Raw genomic sequence first — 19,717 nt, forward strand, 5'->3', positions numbered from 1 at the left:
TGAAAAAAGCACTTTAGAAGCTGGAGAAGAGATAGTGGATAACCCAGAAGAGGTAGCTGAAGTGTTTAACAGATACTTCCACTCTGTGTCTACTAAGGAAAATGATTTCAGAGATGAGAGGACAGCATTAGAAAAAGGGACCGACCTAAAGGAGATTAAAACATCAGTAGATGAAGTAAAGAATATGTTGGAAGACCTGGATGTAAGGAAAGCAATGGGTCCTGATGGTGTCTCCAGTTGGATTTTAAAAGAGCATAGCTCACAATTAGTCTCAGTGTTGCACAATATAATTAGCACCCCCCTGGTAAAAGGTAGAGTACCCATAGACTGGAAATGGGCAGATATTACCCCAATCCACAAGACTGGAAGTAAAGAAGATCCATTAAATTATAGACCTGTATCACTCACAAGTGTGGTGGCAAAGATTTGTGAAAAGATTATCAAGAACAGATGGGTGAAATACCTAGAAGACAACAAGGTGATAACAGAGAAACAGTTTGGTTTCAGAAAAGGGAGATCTTATGTCACAAATTTGATATATTTCTACTCAAGAGTAATAGATATAGTGCCAGAGAGAGATGGATGGGCCAACTGCATATACTTAGATCTGAGAAAAGCATTCAATAAAGTTCCACACAGAAGACTAATATGGAAATTGGAAAAAACTGGAGGACTCAGTGGATCACTGTTAAAGTGGATGACTGACTTTTTGAAAAACAGAGAAATGAGGACAGTAATTAAAGGCAGCAGGTCGAACTGGAGAACAGTAACGAGTGGCTATTTTGTTCACAGTTTATGTAAACGAAGTGACAGAAGGTGTAGAAAGTTACATGAACATTTCCACTCATGATGCTAAGATTATGAGGAAAGTAACAAATGAAGAGGATTGCTTTAAATCAAGACTTAATTAAGATTAATGAAGGGTTAATGAGGTGGAACATGGAGTTTAATGCTAAAAAATGTAGTGTGATGAGGTTTGGAAAAAGTGTGAAAAGACCAGTTGGCAACTATTACTTAGGGAATGAGGAAATCTCTATAAGATCAGAAGAAAAAGACCTAGGAGTAATTATTACTGATAATTTATCATTTTGGAAGCACATAAACAAAAATTATAGGAGAAACATATAAACTGCTGAAAAACATCAAGATAGCATTCTCCTATATTGATGAAGATATGATAAAAAACTGATAACAACGATGATACGTCTGAGATTGGAGTACACAGCATCAGTGTGGTCGAAGTTTGAAAAAGGATACAAGAAAGTTAGAAAGAATCCAGAGCTGCAACTAAAATCTTTGCAAGCTTAAGAGAGTATAGTTATGAGGAAAGGTTGAAGAGGTTGGGCCTGACTACACTAGAAAAAAAGAGGGAAAGAGGTGATTTGATAGCTATATATATAGAATACTGGAAAGAATGGAAAAGTCGGACAGAGAAGACCTCTTGATACCAGATACTAGAGACACAAGAGGACATGGAAGGAGACTGAATAGGAGTGTTTGCAGAAGAGACATCAAGAAACATAGCTTCCCACACAGAAGTATAACAGTGTGGAATGAACTTAAGGATGAGACTGTATGTGCAAAGACAATTCATAAATTTAAAGAAAATCTAGATAAAAGTCGATATGGAGACGGGACGGCACAAGCCTAGTGTGGATCTTGTCCTGTATTTCACAACTAGGTAAATACAACTAGGTAAACACACACACACACACACACACACACACACACACACACACACACACACACACACACACACACACACACAAGAACTGAATGAATACAGAGATGGGATAAGGAATGTAGCCCAGCCCCTGTTTATCACAAGTAGAAAAACAAAGGTGAGAGAGGCAAGAAATGTACATAAACTGATGGATGAATAAAGGAGGAGACAGAACCAGAGGTGTGTAGCTTAGTCCCTGTATACTACAGCTACACACACACCTCTGTATCCAGCACAGTAAAGGACAGCTGCATTTCAAACACTGTGTACTGCACCACACTGCTGGACACACCACTCAGCACCAATGCACTGGATGGCTTGGCATACTCAGTCACTGCCAGGCTCTCCTTGATCTTCTCTGCCACCTCCTTCTCCTGCTGCTTGTAGAACAGCTTGGCATCCAGAATGACAACACTGCCTTCCTCCTCTGTGGCCTTTGGAGGGGCTTCCTTGGGTGGTGGCTCGATGGAGTCACTCACCTGAGGAAGAGAGGTGGGTATTGGAGGAACACACTACCTCTGTTAATGGTTCAGCTGATGACAAAGTGCAGGAGGACATGATTCAAGGCAGTAAAGGGGCAGAGAACAGTGTTATTTTATCAAAAGGAGTTACAGGAGTGAGAGATGACTCAAGGCAGTAAAGAGACAGAGTAGTGTTTGCCTTAAGAGGAAGCATTGGAGGAAGAGACAACATAAGATCACAAAGGAACAAAGAGCAGAGGTTCACTTTACCAAGAGAGAGAGGCACAGTTGCTGCATGATCCATCCTGGAATCTATTGACGGCCTTCTCCAGACTCTGCACCAGCTTCTTGTAGGGAATCACCTCCCCACCAATTGCTCCCTCCTCCTCCTCACCATTCAGGCTTGTAGTGTGAGCACTGGCCACTTCAACCTAAGTAAATTTAAGTTGTATTCTTAAACATTTTGTTCTCTTTAGTAATTATTTTCAGATATAATGAATAGTAAGAATCTCATAGGCAACTTTCCCATTCATTTGGCACAGTCCTTGTTAAACTACCACTATCTATCTATCTATATACCAGGCTGGCAATCTCACACAGGATGGCCCACACAAAGCACCACACACTCCTGCACACATCACTCACACTCTTAGCTCCGTTGGCTCCTAGTGTAATGGGACAGTCTTGTGGACCACCCTGCTACATCCCAAGAGCTTAGGCACACCACAGCTGTCCACATACTTCCACAGCAAAGCCTCACAGCATAAACTGGTTTAATCCTGCCCTTTCATGGTGAGATCATTCCCTATCACAAGTGTCATAAAAATTACCTTGAAAACTCTGATAAATTCCATTAGATCTCCAATTAGTTGAAACTCCCAAACATTTGAGAATAAGTCTTGCATGTTGAGCTCCTACTAGTAAGGGAGACCAGGCAGCCCAGACAGCCACACCAAACACAGCCACACCCAACAGCCACAAACAACATGGTCACACATAACACACAGACCAACACTGCCATGCACAACACACAGATCCAACAAAGCCAGACTCAACACAGCCACACTGAACACAGCTGCACCCACCACAGTCAGACTCAACACAGACCAGACCCAACATGCATCCTCACTGTGCCCACCTCCAGCCTTCCCTGCTGTCTCTTGGAGAGCTCCTGCATAACACTGATGACCCTGATGTTGTTTGGGGATACCTCAAACAGGCTGGCCAGATTCAACACCAAGTTCTGCTCATAAAATTCATCTTCCTTCACCATGAGGCCACTGGTGAGGGTGATCATGGGTGTGGTCTTGATGTCAAGGATGCGGCCTTCACACAGCACCACATGGACCAACTTAGCACTGCGCTGGAAGAAGCTGGTCCCCATTGCCTGCAGGGGAGGGTCTGGGTGAGCTGGAGAGGTGGCAACAGAGACAGGCATGGCATAATAGTGTTTCCCTTGCCTAAAACTATCAGGGAGAGCTATGACAAAACTGACAGGGAGAGACATGACAAGACTGACAGGGAGGCCTGACAAAACTGACATGGAGAGACATGACAAGACTGAGAGGGAGGCATGACAAAACTGACATGGAGAGACATGACAAGACTGAGAGGGAGGCATGACAAAACTGACAGGGAGGCACAACAAAACTGACATGGGGACATGACAAAATTGAGAAAGGCATAACAAAACTGACAGTGAGAGGCATGACAAAACTAAACAGATAGGGAGGCATGACAAAACTGACAGGAAGAGACAAGGCTGAGTGGTTGTTCTGTTACCAGCAGGAAGAGACAAGGCAGAGCAGTTGGTCCTTTGCCCCAAACTGACAGGGCAAAGTACAGAGCTCCAGTGCCTCAAACAACACAAAACAACACACAGCCATTCCTTATATTCCCTACACAACACAACACACAGTCATTCCTTACATTCCAAACACAACACGACACAACACAACACAGCACACAGCCATCCCTTACATTGTCCAACATGGGAAGGAAAGCCTGAGGATGGGTGGGGTTCTCAGGCAACAGCTTGTAGCCGGCTGCAGAGGTGTTGAGGTTGGCTGGGGGAACAAAGACACCATCCACATAGGTGTCATAACGCTGAGGCTTTGGGAAGATGAGCAGGACAACGGCCTCAGAGGATGGACTGTGTAGCAGGTGCAGACGCAGCACCTGAAGATGTGATGTGAGTGGAGGGTCAGTGTGGTGAGGTTAGGTTAGAGATGCAGCTCCTGAAATAATAATTGATTGGGTTAAGTTAGATTAGGTTGGCTTAATGTTGGGTGAGATTGTGCTAGGTTGTGAGGTTAGGCTGGGTTAAATGATGTTAGGTTATGCATCAAAAAGATTGGTGTAAATTGCCTGCTGTTTATCTCCAATTACTATTATTATTATACCACTGAAAATTACTACAACTACTATTACCATAGCTACAATCACTGTCTACTATTACTACTACCACCATTACAACCACTACAACACCATTACAAGCACCACAGCAGTACCTGAAGGGGTGTGCTGGTCATGGCCATCTCATATGTCATCCCTGTTGCCACAACGGAGAAGAAGGTTGAGATTTGCTCCTGATACATGTAGCCAGCACACCAGCCTCTGTCCATCTGTCCATTGAGGAGGTCCACGTACCCACTAGGGCCTGGAGGAGGAGGAGGAGGAGGAGGCATTAGTAACACTCACAAAAAATCCCATGTGGAATTGACAATCTGGTAAATAGATTTATAAGGACAAGATAAAAAAAAAAAGTGGTTTGTGTTGGCAATGAGGGTGATGGGGGAGAGGCGCCGCACCTCAGCGTCTGTGTCCATGCTCTCAATGATCATGAGGTGGTGATGGAGTGAGAGGCACTTCCATGCTTGCCATGATGGAACCACAACACAGGAAGCATCATGGACAATGCCTGTGGGATAAGACAAAAGGAGAGTACGAGGAGTGGTAAGAGATCTCAAACAACAACAGGTCTTTAATTTTTTAACTGCCTGATTTGGGTGCAGTGTGTGTGTGTGTGTGTGTGTGTGTGTGTGTGTGTGTGTGTGTGTGTGTGTGTGTGTGTGTGTGTGTGTAAGTGTGTGTTGCAGAGCTGTGTGTATATCTGACACACACACACACACACACACACAAACACACAAAGTTTGCAATGTAGGTACAAGCAGAAGAGGTAATTAGTGGGTCTTGGAGGTTGTCTGGAGATGAAGAATATAAAAATGTATGGATAAACAGGGATATGGATGAGATTGAAAGGTTGAAGCAAAAGGAGCTGATAGATGAGGCTAAACAAAAAGACAAGTTTTTCTGAAGAGTAAGAGACATGAGAATAAAGAAATGGTACATCAAACAGTATGTTATACTAATGTAAATGGATTAATGTCAACAAAGATGGAATTAAATGAGTTATTAAACAGAACCTCACCAGATGTTGCTGTATTATGTGAGACAAAATGGAAAAATGAATGGGGAACTCCTGACACTGGTAAATATGATTTATGGGTGAAAAACAGAAGTGACAAGGGAGGAGGGGGGAGTGATCATTCTGAAGTGTGTTGAAGTGGAGAGGGTAATAAAAAGTGAAGACAAGTCTGAAATTCTACAAGTGATGATTAGAAGTGGAAAAGAAAGGATAATGAATTATGTAGGAGTGTATGTGCCACCTGTGACCAATGCTTGGCAAAAAGAAGAGCACGAAGAGACGTTGGTAGATGTGTTAAAAGGTCTTGAAAAGATAGTGATGGAAAGTAGTGATATAGTTATTGTTGGTGATTTTAGTTGTAAGGAGATAAAGTGGGAAACACTGACAACTACTAGAAGTGAGACCTCATGGAGTAATAGACTGTTAACCTGAACAGTGGAAAACTTGATGACTCAGTGGGTAGACTGTGATATAAGATTTAGTGGAAGAGATAAACCATCAAGACTTGATTTAGTGTTTACCAAGGACATGGAAATTATTGAAACAATACACTATGATAGCCCTCTAGGTAAAAGTGATCACATGTTGATGGAATTTAATTTGAAAAATGAAAATGTAATTAATCACTGATGAAAATTATAAGGTAAGAAGATTTAAATATAGTAAAGATGATTTTGAAAAATTAAGAAAGTAGTTTGTTGCCATGGGCTGGAAAGACTTTGAAGATGTAGATGTTCCAGAAAATGAGATGAATTTATAAGGAAATATAATTCTGCTGTGGAGAAATTTGTACCTAAAGGAGGAGTGAGATGTAGAAAGGGTAAAGAATGGTTCAATACATAATGCAAAGAAACTACAAATTGTAAATCAAATGCTTGGAATAGATGGAAGAAGAGGAAAACTGAGAGCATATGGGAGGAATATACTGATGCTAGAAACAAGTACATTGAGATAATAAGAATGGAGAAAAGAAACTACAAAAGAGATATAATAGATAAGTGTATAAATAAACCCAAACAGGACATGGTGGATGTTATGAACAATAGTTTCAGATTGTTATTTACTGTGGAAGGGGAGTTTGATGCTGGAAGGGATAAGTTGGTGAGATATATACTGAGTGCAGTCCCAGTCAGTTATGAGGAAATATTAAAGATGATGGAAAAACTTGAAGTAATTAAAGCATCTGATCCAGATGGAGTACCAAACAAGATATTGAAGACCAGTGTCCTTGAATAGTGTTTTTTTTTTTTTTTATGTAGGAGGGACACTGGCCAAGGGCAACGAAAATCCAATAAAAAAAAAAAGCCCACCGAGATGCCAGTCCCAGAAAAGTAAAAAAATTGAAGGATAAGTGTCTTGAAACCTCCCTCTTGAAGGAATTCAATTCATAGGAAGGTGGAAATACAGAAGCAGACAGGGAGTTCGAGAGTTTACCAAAGAAAGGGATCAATAATTGAGTATAATGGTTAACTCTTGCATTAGAGAGGTGGACAGAATAGGGGTGAGAGAAAGAAGAGTCTTGTGCAGCAAGGCTGTGGAAGGAGGGGAAGCATGCAGTTAGCAAGATCAGAAGAGCAGTTAGCATGAAAATAGCGGTAGAAGACAGCTAGAGATGCAACATTGCGGCGATGAGAAAGGCTGAAGACAGTCAGTTAGAGGAGAGGAGTTGATGAGACGAAAACTTTTTTATTCCACCCTGTCTAGAAGAGCGGCATGAGTGGAACCTCCCCAGACATGTGAAGCATACTCCATACATGGACGGATAAGGCCCTTGTACAGAGTTAGCAGCTGGGGGATGAGAAAACTGGCAGAGACATCTCAGAACACCTAACTTCATAGAAGCTGTTTTAGCTAGAGATGAGATGTGAAGTTTCCAGTTCAGATTATAAGTAAAGGACAGACCAAGGATGTTCAGTGTAGAAGAGGGGGACAGATGAGTGTCACTAAAGAAGAGGAGATAGCTGTCTGGAAGGTAGTGTTGAGTTGATAGATGGAGGAATTGAGTTTTTGAGGCATTGAACAATACCAAGTTTGCTCTGCCCCAATCAGAAATTTTAGAAAGATCACAAGTCAGGCATTCTGTGGCTTCCCTGATTGAAATGTTTACCTCCTGAAGGGTTGGACGTCTATAAAAAGACATGGAAAAGTGCAGGATGGTATCATCAGCGTAGGAGTGGACAGGGTAGGAAATTTGGTTTACAAGGTCATTGATGAATAACAAGAAGAGAGTGGGTGACAGGACAGAACCCTGAGGAACACCACTGTTAATAGATTTAGGAGAAGAACAGTGACCGTCTACCACAGCAGCAATAGAACGGTCAGAAAGGAAACTTGAGAGAAAGATAGAAGCCATAGGGGGGTAATTTGGAAATCAAGACTTTGTGCCAGACTCTATCAGGAGCTTTTGATATGTCCAAGGCAACAGCAAAAGTTTCACCAAAATCTCTAAAAGAGGATGACCAAGACTCAGTAAGGAAAGCCAGAGGATCACCAGTAGAGCGGCTTTGACGGAACCCATACTGGCAATCAGATAGAAGTTTGTGAAGTGACAGATGTTTAAGTATCTTCCTGTTGAGGATAGATTAAAAAACTTTAGATAGGCAGGAAATTAAAGCAATAGGACAGTAGTTTGAGGGAGAACGGTCACCCTTTTTAGGAACAGGCTGAATGTAGGCAAACTTTCAGCAAGAAGGAAAGGCAGATGTTGACAGACAGTGCTGAAAGAGTTTGACTGGGCAAGGTGCAAGCACGGAGGCACAGTTTCAGAGAACAATAGGAGGGATCCCATCAGGTCCATAAGCCTTTCAAGGGTTTAGGCCAGCAAGGGCATGGAAAACATCATTGCGAAGAATTTTAATAGGTAGCATGAAGTAGTTAGAGGGTGGAGGAGAGGGAGGAACAAGCCCAGAATCGTTCAAGGTAGAGTTTTTAGCAAAGGTTTGAGCAAAGAGTTCAGCTTTAGAAATAGATGTGATGGTAGTGGTGCTATCTGGTTGAAATAAAGGAGGGAAAGAAGAAGAAGAAGCAAAGTTATTGAAGATATTTTTGGCTAGATGCCAGGAGATATTTTTGGCTAGATGTCAGAGTCATGAGGGTAGTTAGATCTTGAAAGATTTTGACACTTTCTATTAATGAAGGAGTTTTTGACTAGATGGAGAACAGACTTGGCATGGTTCCAGACAGAAATATAAAGTGCATGAGATTCTGGTGATGGAAGGCCTAAGTACCTTTTGTGGGCCACCTCTCTATCATGTATAGCACGAGAACAAGCTGTGTTCAACCAAGGTTTGGAAGGTTTAGTCCGAGAAAAAGAGAGAGGAATGTACGCCTCCATGCCAGACACTATCACCTCTGTTATGCATTCAGCACACAAAGACGGGTCTCTGACACAGAAGCAGTAGTCATTCCAAGGAGAATCAGCAAAATACCTCCTCAGGTCCCCCCAACTAGCAGAGGCAAAATGCCAGAGGCACCTTTGCTTAGGGGGATCCTAAGGAGGGATTGGAGTGATAGGACAAGATACAGATATGAGACTGTGATCGGAGGAGCTCAATGGAATAGAGAGGGCGACAGCATAAATAGAAGGATTAGAGGTCAGGAAGAAGTCAAGAATGTTGGGCATATCTCCAAGATGGTCAGAAATACAAGTAGGGTGTTGCACCAATTGCTCTAGGTCGTGGAGGATAGCAAAGTTGAAGGCTAGTTCACCAGGATGGTCAGTGAAGGGAGAGGAAAGCCAAAGCTGATGGTGAACACTGAAGTCTCCAAGAATGGAGATCTCTGCAAAAAGGGAAGAGTGTCAGAATGTGCTCCACTTTGGAAATTAAGTAGTCAAAGAATTTCTTATAGTCAGAGGAGTTAGGTGAGAAATGTACAGCACAGATAAATTTAGTTTGAGAGTGACTCTGTAGTTGTAGCCAGATAGTGGAAAACTCGGAAGATTCAAGAGCATGGACATGAGAGCAGGTTAAATTGTTGTGCACATAAATGCAACATCCAGCTTTGGATTGAAAATGAGGATAGAGAAAGTAGGAGGGAACAGAAAAAAGAGCTACTGTCAGTTGCCTCAGGCACCTGAATTTCAGTGAGGAAAAGAAGATGAGGTTTAGAAGAGGAGAGGTGGTGTTCTACAGATTGAAAATTAGATCTTAGATCACAAATGTTGCAGAAGTAAATGAAGAAAAAATTGAGGGGGTGCCAAGATACTTAGGGTCGTCATCAGCAGAGCAGTCCAACCAGGGGACATTTGTGGTCCCCTCCCCAGATGAGGACTCCAAAGCTGGTGTAGGAGTTGCCATGAATTTTGAAATTTTGAGTGAAGGTTGTGTGTGTTATTAGGTGCTTGTAGTTTTGTGTGGAGGAAGAGAGTTGTCTTTATAGGGCAGGCTGTGACTGCCCCCTTGTGTTGTGAGACACAAAAGGAAAAGTTCAGTGAGATCACAGCTAGGTTTAATGATAAGTTCACAGTACCCCCTGATCCAGTGCTTTAGACCTCACTGGGAGTAATTATTGTTTTAGCAGGTGTCTACTGCCTCCTCCTGAAGAAAAATTATGTGAAAGAACAATAAAGGAAAGATGGATGGAACACTTGGAAAAAGATGAAGTTTTAGTAAATTGTCAATTTGGATTTAAAAGGGGAAGATCATGCTCCATAAACTTACTGTCCTTTCATTCAAAGATAGTTAATATTGTGCAGGAGAGAGACGGATGGGTGGATGGTGTCTACTTAGACTTGAAGAAAGCAAAGTACATCCCAAAGATTGCTAAGGAAGATTAAAAAATTATGGAAAATTTGGAGGAAGACAGCTGGAGTGAATGGAGGATTATCTGGATGATAGAGAGATGAGAACTGTAATACAAGAACAGAATTCATCTTGGCTAAAAGTAACTAGTGGTGTCCCACAGGGGTCAGATTTAGGACCGATAAAGTTTGTAATATATGTGAACGACATAAATGAAGAAACAGATAGTTATATGAACTTATTTGCAGATGATGCTAAACTGATGAGAAGGATAGATAATGTAAATGATTTAAATAAGATAAATAGATGGAGTGAATCTTGGCAAATGGAATTCCATTTGAGTAAATGCAAAATAATGGAGTTTGGTAAGAGTAATACAATATTATTATGATATGGATGGTGTGAAGTTAAAGAAGTCAAAAGAGGAAGTAGATTTGGGAGTAACAGTTACTGAAAATTTGACACATTGATAAAATTACTGGAGACAGTGAAATTGTTAAAAAGAATAAGAATGGCACTCATATTTGGAAGAAGAAATGATAAAAAGTTGTTGATTTCCATGATAAGACTAAGACTGGAATATGCAGCAGTGGTGTGGTCTCATCATACAAAGAGGAATATTATAAAATTAGAAAAAGCAAAAAGAGCAGTCACTAAGATGGTTTCAGAGTTGAGTAAATTGACCTATGAAGAGAGATTAAGAATGTTGGAAATTCCTACCCTTGAAAATAGGAGAGAGAGAGGAGATTTAATAAACATCTATAGAATGATAAATGGTATGGAAAATGTGAAGAAAGAAAGTTTTTATAAATTTAGACACACAGAGTACAAGGGGTCACAGCAAGAAGTTGAAGAAAGTTAACTGTAGAAGAGACATTAAGAAGTATAGTTTTCCTCACTAAAATGAGAACAAATGGAATGAACTCAGTGAAGACGTTGTCAATGCCGAAACTGTCAGTGCTTTTAAAACCAAACTGATAGATATAGGGACAGGGTACTATGAGATTACTCCCCTCCCATACACCACAACTAGGTAAACACAACTAGGTAAATACATACACACACACACACACACACACACACACACACACACACACACACACACATGGAAGTGAGAGAGAGAGAGAGAGAGAGAGAGAGAGAGAGAGAGAGAGAGAGAGAGAGAGAGAGAGAGAGAGAGAGAGAGAGAGAGAGAGAGAGAGAGAGAGAGAGAGAGAGAGAGAGAGAGAGAGAGAGAGAGAGAGAGAGAGAGAGAGAGAGAGAGAGAGAGAGAGAGAGTGTGGGCTCGCTCACTCTGAGTTGCCAAACATCATTTCAAGACATATGGGTGCAAAATACAGGCTGCCAAGATTAAAAAGAGCCTTCATATCATATGATGTAAGTCACAGTTACATGCTGTTCATCATATGATAAATGTTGCAGTTTATGGGTTAAGGACATTAACCTAACATAACTAGACCTAAACCTTAATAGAAAAAATAAAGAGTCCAAGGTGTGGTTTGCAGACCTCCTCTTCCTCATCCTCAAAGGGTACTGGTGCCATCGATTGTTCAGCACTCAACTAATTTTGGCAAAACACTGTGCAATCTTAAGAACTGTATGCCTTGCTTATGGAACTGCATGATAAAATCCAAGTATTTAAATTTGTGTGCAGTGCACTCAGTTGCCATTGTGACACTGAGTACCCTTGTGGGTAACTAGCTGACACTGTGGCTGCAACATATACACATGGTGACTGGCTGAAAATAAATGATGCATTGCCTGGAAGTAAGTGACATTTAACGACATTCTAATGTCATTAAAAGTACAGTTCTCATTTGCTGAACAAAAGAGATGCAAGAGAGCATGCATCATTACATACTGGAAACAAACATACGAACACATGCATCACACTATATCTCTCCAAGTAAACCCTGTCAGCATGGACTTACAATTTGTGACGCAGTGTACGATGGATCACGTCACTAATGTAACTGTGAGTGACCCTAAAACAACCCTCACAGCCATATTGTACAGTATGTATTCATCACCAATATCCACATAATTTAGCTGCTTCATGAGGAGCTGCTATAGCTAAGATTATTCAATGTCACTATCTCCTTTTGAAAAAGCATAATATTTTGAGCAGTAAAAAAATTTATCTCAGTCTGAAAAATTATCATGATCAATATATTTACCAAGAAGTGGCCCCAAAAAACAGGTATACACTGTCACTCTATTGCAGTGTCTTGCATTGGCTAATGATCATAGGGATCTTCCTGGGGAGGGAGTGGGAAGATGGCTAATGTGGGAAAGGAAGGGGTAAAAGAGAGGGCTGAGGCTCACCTGCGCTGATGTTGCTTGGTCAACTTCACATAAGGGTCATTTAGCTGTCTCGTCAACCAGTCCTGTGAGCTTTTACTTTTTCCTCTCAGATTTTTAGGCACAGTCTTGTAAGCAGCACATGATGTACAAGAGTAACAGCTGCCCTGTACAGTGGCAGTGTGTCTTGAAGCCATCACTCCCACTATCCTGTTGTGTTCTTGTTCTTGTTGGGGATTTGAGGGGCTGTGCAGGCTGTGGTGCCACAACCTCTAGAGGCCTGGAGGTACTGGCAGCAGGCAAGTTATCCAGTTATATTCTGGTGAGCTGCTGGAGGAAGACCCTGGTATGGTTAAGTGTCTTGAAGGCCAAGCTGGGGTCTTGGAAACCACCCAAGAGGTCTGCTAGTGATGGCCTGTGGATGTGGAGTAATAACACTGAGTGGAGAAGAGCAGTGTGGTGGGAGAGGTGGTGAGAAGGACTGGGTGGGAACTGGCTCCAGAATGCATGTTGCAAATGTTTAAAATATGTATGCAATCATTAACATTATTTTGGAAGTCTTGCAAATGATATCTTCGAATGAACAAAATATTGTTTTTGATGGCATAAAACGCACCTTTTTTCTCCCCCAAAAATGTCTCAGAAAATGAGCCTGCATCTTATAAGACCAAGGTTCAGCTTTGGGACAGTGGCCAGTGGTAAGTCTGTGGCAACAGTGGCCCTTAGATCAAATCCCAAAACATCTTCACATACATAAACAAAGTGATGATCAATTCTATACCACAAAAACAACTCTTTTTTACAAGATAACAATGCATAACAGGTCATACTTACTAGTAATTCACATAAAATAACACCAGTCAGGAAGAAATTAGGTGATGACTCTTACATTTCATGTACCAAAACAAACTTGCAGTTGGTTGTAAACCAAACCTGGTGACAACTGCAGGATTCACTGCGCTTCTTAGTATGGTGCCATTATTCCTTGAGGTAAGACACACCTCCATACAACTGGAATTGTACCTATCTTTTAAGATTCTTACCTTGCATACATGTTCAACAAAACTTGAAGCTAATGAGAAACTATTGCATTCTTAAAAAATAGCTTACTACCTAACAAAATAAATGATTTTATAAGTGATGAGAGTGTCATGAAGTAGGGCGACTTATGGTGATGGTTTGTACTGAATATTTCAAATAAAAATACATTGTAGAGAATAAGGTGAATCTGTTTTCACACATCCTTATGCTTTGAAAATGTACTAAAATATACAACTAGGATCATGTGTAGAATGATGATAAAAAAATGTGATGTACAAACTTTATTACAATCTGGCCTCTGACAATGTCACTGCCTATGCTACATTTGTTTACATCTCACAGCAGGATTAGTCTAAGTACTGGTGTTGGTAGGTCCTAGCAAATATTAAGGTTTTTTAAATGTAAAATATTGAGATCTAATAAGGATCTGAATACATAATTATAAGAGGGTTTCAAATGTCAGGTGAAACCCTTCACTTCATATTCAGAGCTTAAACCTGTTTACTTACCTTTTTTTTTTATGCCTGCCCAAACTGAGGTGCATCTTATTGAGTCCATGTGTCTTATAAGCCATTAATTATGGTATAATGAAATACGAATAAGTGTCTGCATCCAGCATTTGAAGAAACTGCATAAACAATATGAAAATATTTCATTCATGCTGGCTAATATTAGGCACTGATTTAGTGTTGTCATAAGCTCAATAGTTTTTTGTACTCCAATTGGTATATATATATATATATTTACGCAAGCCCAGTGACACATCATAAAGAGTTAAGACTGCTAAACAGAGAGGGAAACCTGTGACCATAGTCCTCATGAGTAAATAAAAAAAAACTTATGTCCGTAGATATGCAAAATAACTTGTTTGCTGATTGTACTACATGTAGCCCTTCATCTCTCAAATTATAATGCAATATTTTTCAGGCACCAAAGATTTTTCAAGGGGAGTGCATTAATGATGCATATATCGAGTTTGTCTAAATCTGAAATGTTTGAGGTGCATTTATCACATTTAAACCTAGTCAATTTCACATAAAGCAATGGCAATCAAGTGGAATAGAGAAGCTCCAGTGGGGAATTATATGAAACAGACATTTTCTGATGTTGCTGTATCATATGCTTAATTGCCATACTTTTAAACCTTCTGCCAATGCTGGTGATCACCTGGCCAAACTGCACCAGACAATCAAGATAGTGGGGAAGTCCTTACTTTAAAAAAAATCCAAAGTTCACCAAGGTTGTCAATCAGCGGGGTGGGCAAGCATGAGTGGTCACCAATGCTTACATCTCATATTCCTGCCCAACTCAGCACATCACTGACAGAAAAAAATGTATGAGAAACACGAATTTGTTTACATCTGCTGCAGTCACCATGGCAACCAGCAAAGAAGTGACGGTTTGTTGGGCTACTCCTTTATCATTTTTTGATAAGGAAATCCTCATTAACATGGTAAAAGAGCATATTAATGTAATAAATAACAAGAACACAAAGTTTTATACAGTAAACAAGAAGGCAATGGAGTGGCTAAGAAGTTTTGTGATGAGCGGGCATCACAAGACTCACCAGCACGTGAGGAAAATGTGAAAAAACATCAGAAATGGATGTGAAACATTGTTTGACATTGTTTATGATGTTATATAATGCATGGCAATATGATCTGGGTGACATTGATGTGTGTGTGTGTGTGTGTGTGTGTGTGTGTGTGTGTGTGTGTGTGTGTGTGTGTGTGTGTGTGTGTGTGTGTGTGTGTGTGTGTGTGTGTGTGTGTGTATTTACCTAGTTGTATTGTACAGGGCACGAGCCAAAGTTCATTTTGTCCTGTCTCCATAACCATGCTTATTCAGTTTCTCTTTAAACATGTGTACACCGTTTGCCAAAACCACTTCTTTCTTCGAATCATTCCAGATTTCAAGAGTTCGATACGGGAAACTATTTTTTGATGTAGCTCAAACATCCACTCTTTATTTTATTCTCAAACAGATGAGAAACACTGTTTATGAAGTTGTATTATGTATGACGCGAATAGGGTGATGTTGGTATCTGTGTGTGTGTGTGTGTGTGTGTGTGTGTGTGTGTGTGTGTGTGTGTGTGTGTGTGTGTGTGTGTGTGTGTGTGTGTGTGTGTGTGTGTGTGTGTGTGTGTGTGTGTGTGCGTGTGCATTGTACAGGGCACAAGCCAAAGTTTATTTTGTCCTGTCTCCATAACCATATTTATCCAGTTTCTCTTAAAAACATGTGTACACTGTTTGCCACAACCACCTCTTCCTTCAAATCATTCCAGATTTCAACAGTTTGATACAGGAAGCTGCATTTCTTGGTGCCGCTCAAACATCCACTCTTCTTTATTTTCTTCCCATGTCCCCTCGCCCATCTCTCTCCCTCCTCCATCTGTGATAGCAAGTCAATTCGGTCTATTCTTCCTATATTGTTTACTAATTTGTACATTGTTATCAGGTCTCCTCTTACTCTTCTCTCTTGTAGCATTGGTAATCCCATCTCTTCATGTCTTTCTTCATAGCTTAAGTCTTTCAGTTCTGGTACCATCTTTGTTGCTATCCTCTGTATTCTTTCCAGTTTCTGTATATCTTTTTTTCCTATTTGGAGCCCAAACTAACGCTGCGTGCTCCAATTTAGGTTATATCATTCTTGTTATAATTTTCTTCATTACTTCTCTATCTAAATAGTTAAATGCCACCCTAATGTCTGTTAAAAGGCTGTATGTAGAGCCAAATATTATGTTTATGTGCCTTCTTTTTCTTCATGAATTTTTTGTTATTATTTCTCTTCCCATTTTGTAATTCAATGAAGATATCTTTTTACTTTTTCCTATTTCCAACACATGGCATTTTCTGGCATTGAATTCTAGTTTCCATCTTTGGCTCTATGTATGTATCTTGTCAATATCCTTTTGTAACTCCTTGCAGTCATTTTCATCCTTTACTATTTTCATTATTTTTGCATCATCAGCAAAAAGGTTTATATAACTATTTAGATCCTCTGTCATATCATTTACATATATTTGAAACATAATAGGTGCCAACACAGATCCTTGTGGTACCTCACTTGTCACTTTGCGCCAACTTGAATTAGCGTCTCTGATTACTGTTCTCAATTCCTTCCCTTGTCAATAATCTTCTGTCTATCTCAACATTGCTCCCTTTAGCCCTCCTTCATTCTCTGACTTCCACATAAGACTTTTGTGTGGAACTTTATCAAATGCTTTTTTAGAGATCCAGGTGTACTGCACAAACCCATCCATCCCTCTCTTGCACTCCATCTATTACTCTTGTATAGAAGCTCAGTAGATTTGTGACACAGGATATCCCTTTCCTGAATCCAAATTGCTTTTCTGTAATTATCTTTTCATCTTCTAAATACTGCACCCATCTGTCTTTAATCACTATTTCACAAAGCTTGCTTACAATACTTGTTAGTGACACTAGTCTGTAATTCAATGGTTCCATTTAACTTCCCTGTTTGTATATTGGGACTTTGTTAGCTCTTTTCCATTCCCTTGGTACTTTTCCTTCTCTCAACAAGCTGTTAATTATATCCCATATGGATTTTTCCATTTGTTCTCTGCATTCTTTTAATATCCATCCATTTACTTGATCTGGTCCCACAGCTTTTCTAACATCCAGCTCTTCAGCAGTTTCTTGATTTGTTGTCTCTTTACTTGTATTTCCTGTATTCCCTCATTCTGTGATACCACTTTCAGTGCCACAAAATCAGTTTCCTTTGTAAATGTGGACTGAAAACTCTCATTCATTAGTTCACTCATCTCCTCAGTAGTTTCATAAATTCTTCCTTCTCTTCTTAACTTGTTTATGTCATCCCTATGTTTCATTTTCCTGTTTATGTATCTGTAGAAGAGTTTGGGCTCTTCCTTGCATTTTCTTATTATCTCACTTTCAAAATTTCTTTCTTCTTCTTTTCTTATTATACCATATTCATTCCTTGCCTTTCTGTATTCTTCCCTAGTATTTGTGTTCAGTTGTCTCATCATTTCCTCCAAGCCCTGTCCTTTTTCCTTTTTGCTTCTACTCACCTGCCATTATACCATTCATGCTTCCAAATTTACACTTTATAACTTGGCACAAACTGTTGCACCCCCTCTCTATACTTACTCAAAAATATCTCATTTTTCTTGCACTACTTTACCTTTAAATAGTTCTTCCCAGTTAATTTCTCCATAAAATTTATTAAGTTCTGCAAAGTTTGCCTAAGAATAGTTCTGTCTCCCATTTCAAAATTGTTCATTCCTGTGCAACACTTTTTCCTCCTGTGGCATTATTTCTATTGTCACATGATCACTTCTTCCCAGTGGACTCAGACAATGTATACTTGGTCTACTTTCTAGGATTTTTTGTAAACACTAAGTCCAACTGTGATGGTTCTTCTTCTTTGTATCTTGTAAGTTCGTTCACCCACTGTCTCATTGTATTCACCATCATGGTAAGCATGGTATGCTGGTGATATCACCATGCACTTTTTCACATCTTTTCGTAGACGTCCAACCCTTCAGGAAGAAAACAGTTCATGCAGGGAAGCCACACAACGCCTGACTTCTGATCTCTCAAAAATTTCTGATCGGAGTAAAGCAAACTTGGTATTGTTCAATGCCTCAAAAACTCAATTCCTCCATCTATCAACTCAACACAACCTTCCAGACAACTATCCCCTCTTCTTCAATGACACTCAACTGTCCCCCTCTTCTACACTGAACATCTTTACTTATATTCTGAACTGGAAACTTCACATCTCATCTCTAGCTAAAACATCTTCTATGAAGTTAGGTGTTCTGAGACATCTCCATTATTTTTTCTCACCCTTCCAGCTACTAACTCTGTACAGGAGCCTTATATGTCTATGTATGGAGTATGATTCACATGTCTGGGGGATTCCACTCATACCAGTCTTCTAGACAGGATGGAATCAAAAGCTTTTCATCTCATCAACTCTCTTCTGTCTTCAGCCTCTTTCTCATTGCTGCAATGTTGCATCTCTAGCTGTCTTCTACCACTATTTTCATGCTAACTGCTCTTCTGATCTTGCTAACTGCACGTCTCCCCTCCTCCCATGGCCTCACTGCACAAGACTTGTTTCTCTCACCCCTGTTCTGTCCACCTCTCTAATGCAAGAGTTAACCAGTATTCTCAGTCAGTCACTCATCCCTTTCTCTGGTAAACTCTGGAACTCCCTGCCTGCTACTGTATTTCCACCTTCCTATGATTTGAACTCTTTCAAGAGGGAGGTTTCAAAACATATATCCTTCAATTCCTGACTACTACTTCTGACCCAATCCAGGTCTGATATCACAGTGAGCTTTTTTTTTATTGGATTTTTGTTTCCCTTTGCCAGTGTCCCTCCTACATAAAAAAAAATAAATAAGTAAATATATATGAAAAATAAGTTCACTCCATGACCCAACATTTTCTTTCACTTCCATCTTCTGCCAGTTCATTCCTTTAGTGTTGAAGCTGCCTACTAAAAACACTTTGTTACTTTTCCTTATCATTTCCTGTGCTATTTCTTGTTTTTAGTTGTATAGTTTTATATCCATCAGTCTCCCATGCATTAGTTTTTGGTGGTATGTACATCACAGTAACTTTCCTTTTTTTCATTTCATTTGATCTTAATCACAACACTCAAAGTCTCTTAGTATAATTTCCATTAAATAAACCACATCTGGTTTATTGTTCTTTAGATAGCCTTTAAGTTCCATTTGGCTCAACACCAAACCATCTACATTAGTAGTCATAATCTTTAAACTTCTGCTTGGTGTGGTATCTTTGTGGCACCATTTCCTCACTTTCATGTCCACAACTTTCCAAGCAAATCTCCTCGCTTGTTCTTGTGTTCTCTCCTCATTTTTTGACTGGGCCTCTACTCTACTACTTTCCTCTACTTTACTCTTTCAGTTTACTTCTCTCTCCTTTATTCATATTTATTCATTCCTTCTACTTTTGCCAATTTTCTTGTTCTTTGCAAGACATATTTCACTGCTGTTTGTGCCATG

The 19,717-nt window shown here is 40.0% G+C and overlaps 1 protein-coding gene across 45 annotated transcripts in view; it reads right to left on the reverse strand.

Moving 5' to 3' along the window:
- LOC135097422 (uncharacterized) overlaps window positions 1–19,717 on the reverse strand; it is a 48,678-nt gene that overhangs the window by 20,023 nt on the left and 8,938 nt on the right. For 33 of the 45 annotated variants that reach the window (XM_063999277.1, XM_063999275.1, XM_063999274.1 and 30 more), the window contains exons 1-2: window positions 2,455–2,611; window positions 1,945–2,202 (exon numbers count right to left, since the gene is read on the reverse strand). In XM_063999277.1, the coding sequence (XP_063855347.1) occupies window positions 1,945–2,202; window positions 2,455–2,481 (285 nt within the window). In that variant the 5' untranslated portion in view covers window positions 2,482–2,611. Of the gene's footprint in view, window positions 1–1,944; window positions 2,203–2,454; window positions 2,616–3,322; window positions 3,572–4,164; window positions 4,363–4,694; window positions 4,844–4,994; window positions 5,105–12,678; window positions 13,070–13,270; window positions 13,459–13,488; window positions 13,666–14,908; window positions 15,015–19,717 lie in introns of those variants that run through there. The other 12 variants (XM_063999309.1, XM_063999308.1, XM_063999307.1 and 9 more) reach the window with 5 other exon arrangements.

The sequence above is a fragment of the Scylla paramamosain genome, unplaced genomic scaffold, assembly GCF_035594125.1.
Source record: "Scylla paramamosain isolate STU-SP2022 unplaced genomic scaffold, ASM3559412v1 Contig19, whole genome shotgun sequence".
Classification (NCBI taxonomy): Eukaryota; Metazoa; Arthropoda; class Malacostraca; order Decapoda; family Portunidae; genus Scylla; species Scylla paramamosain.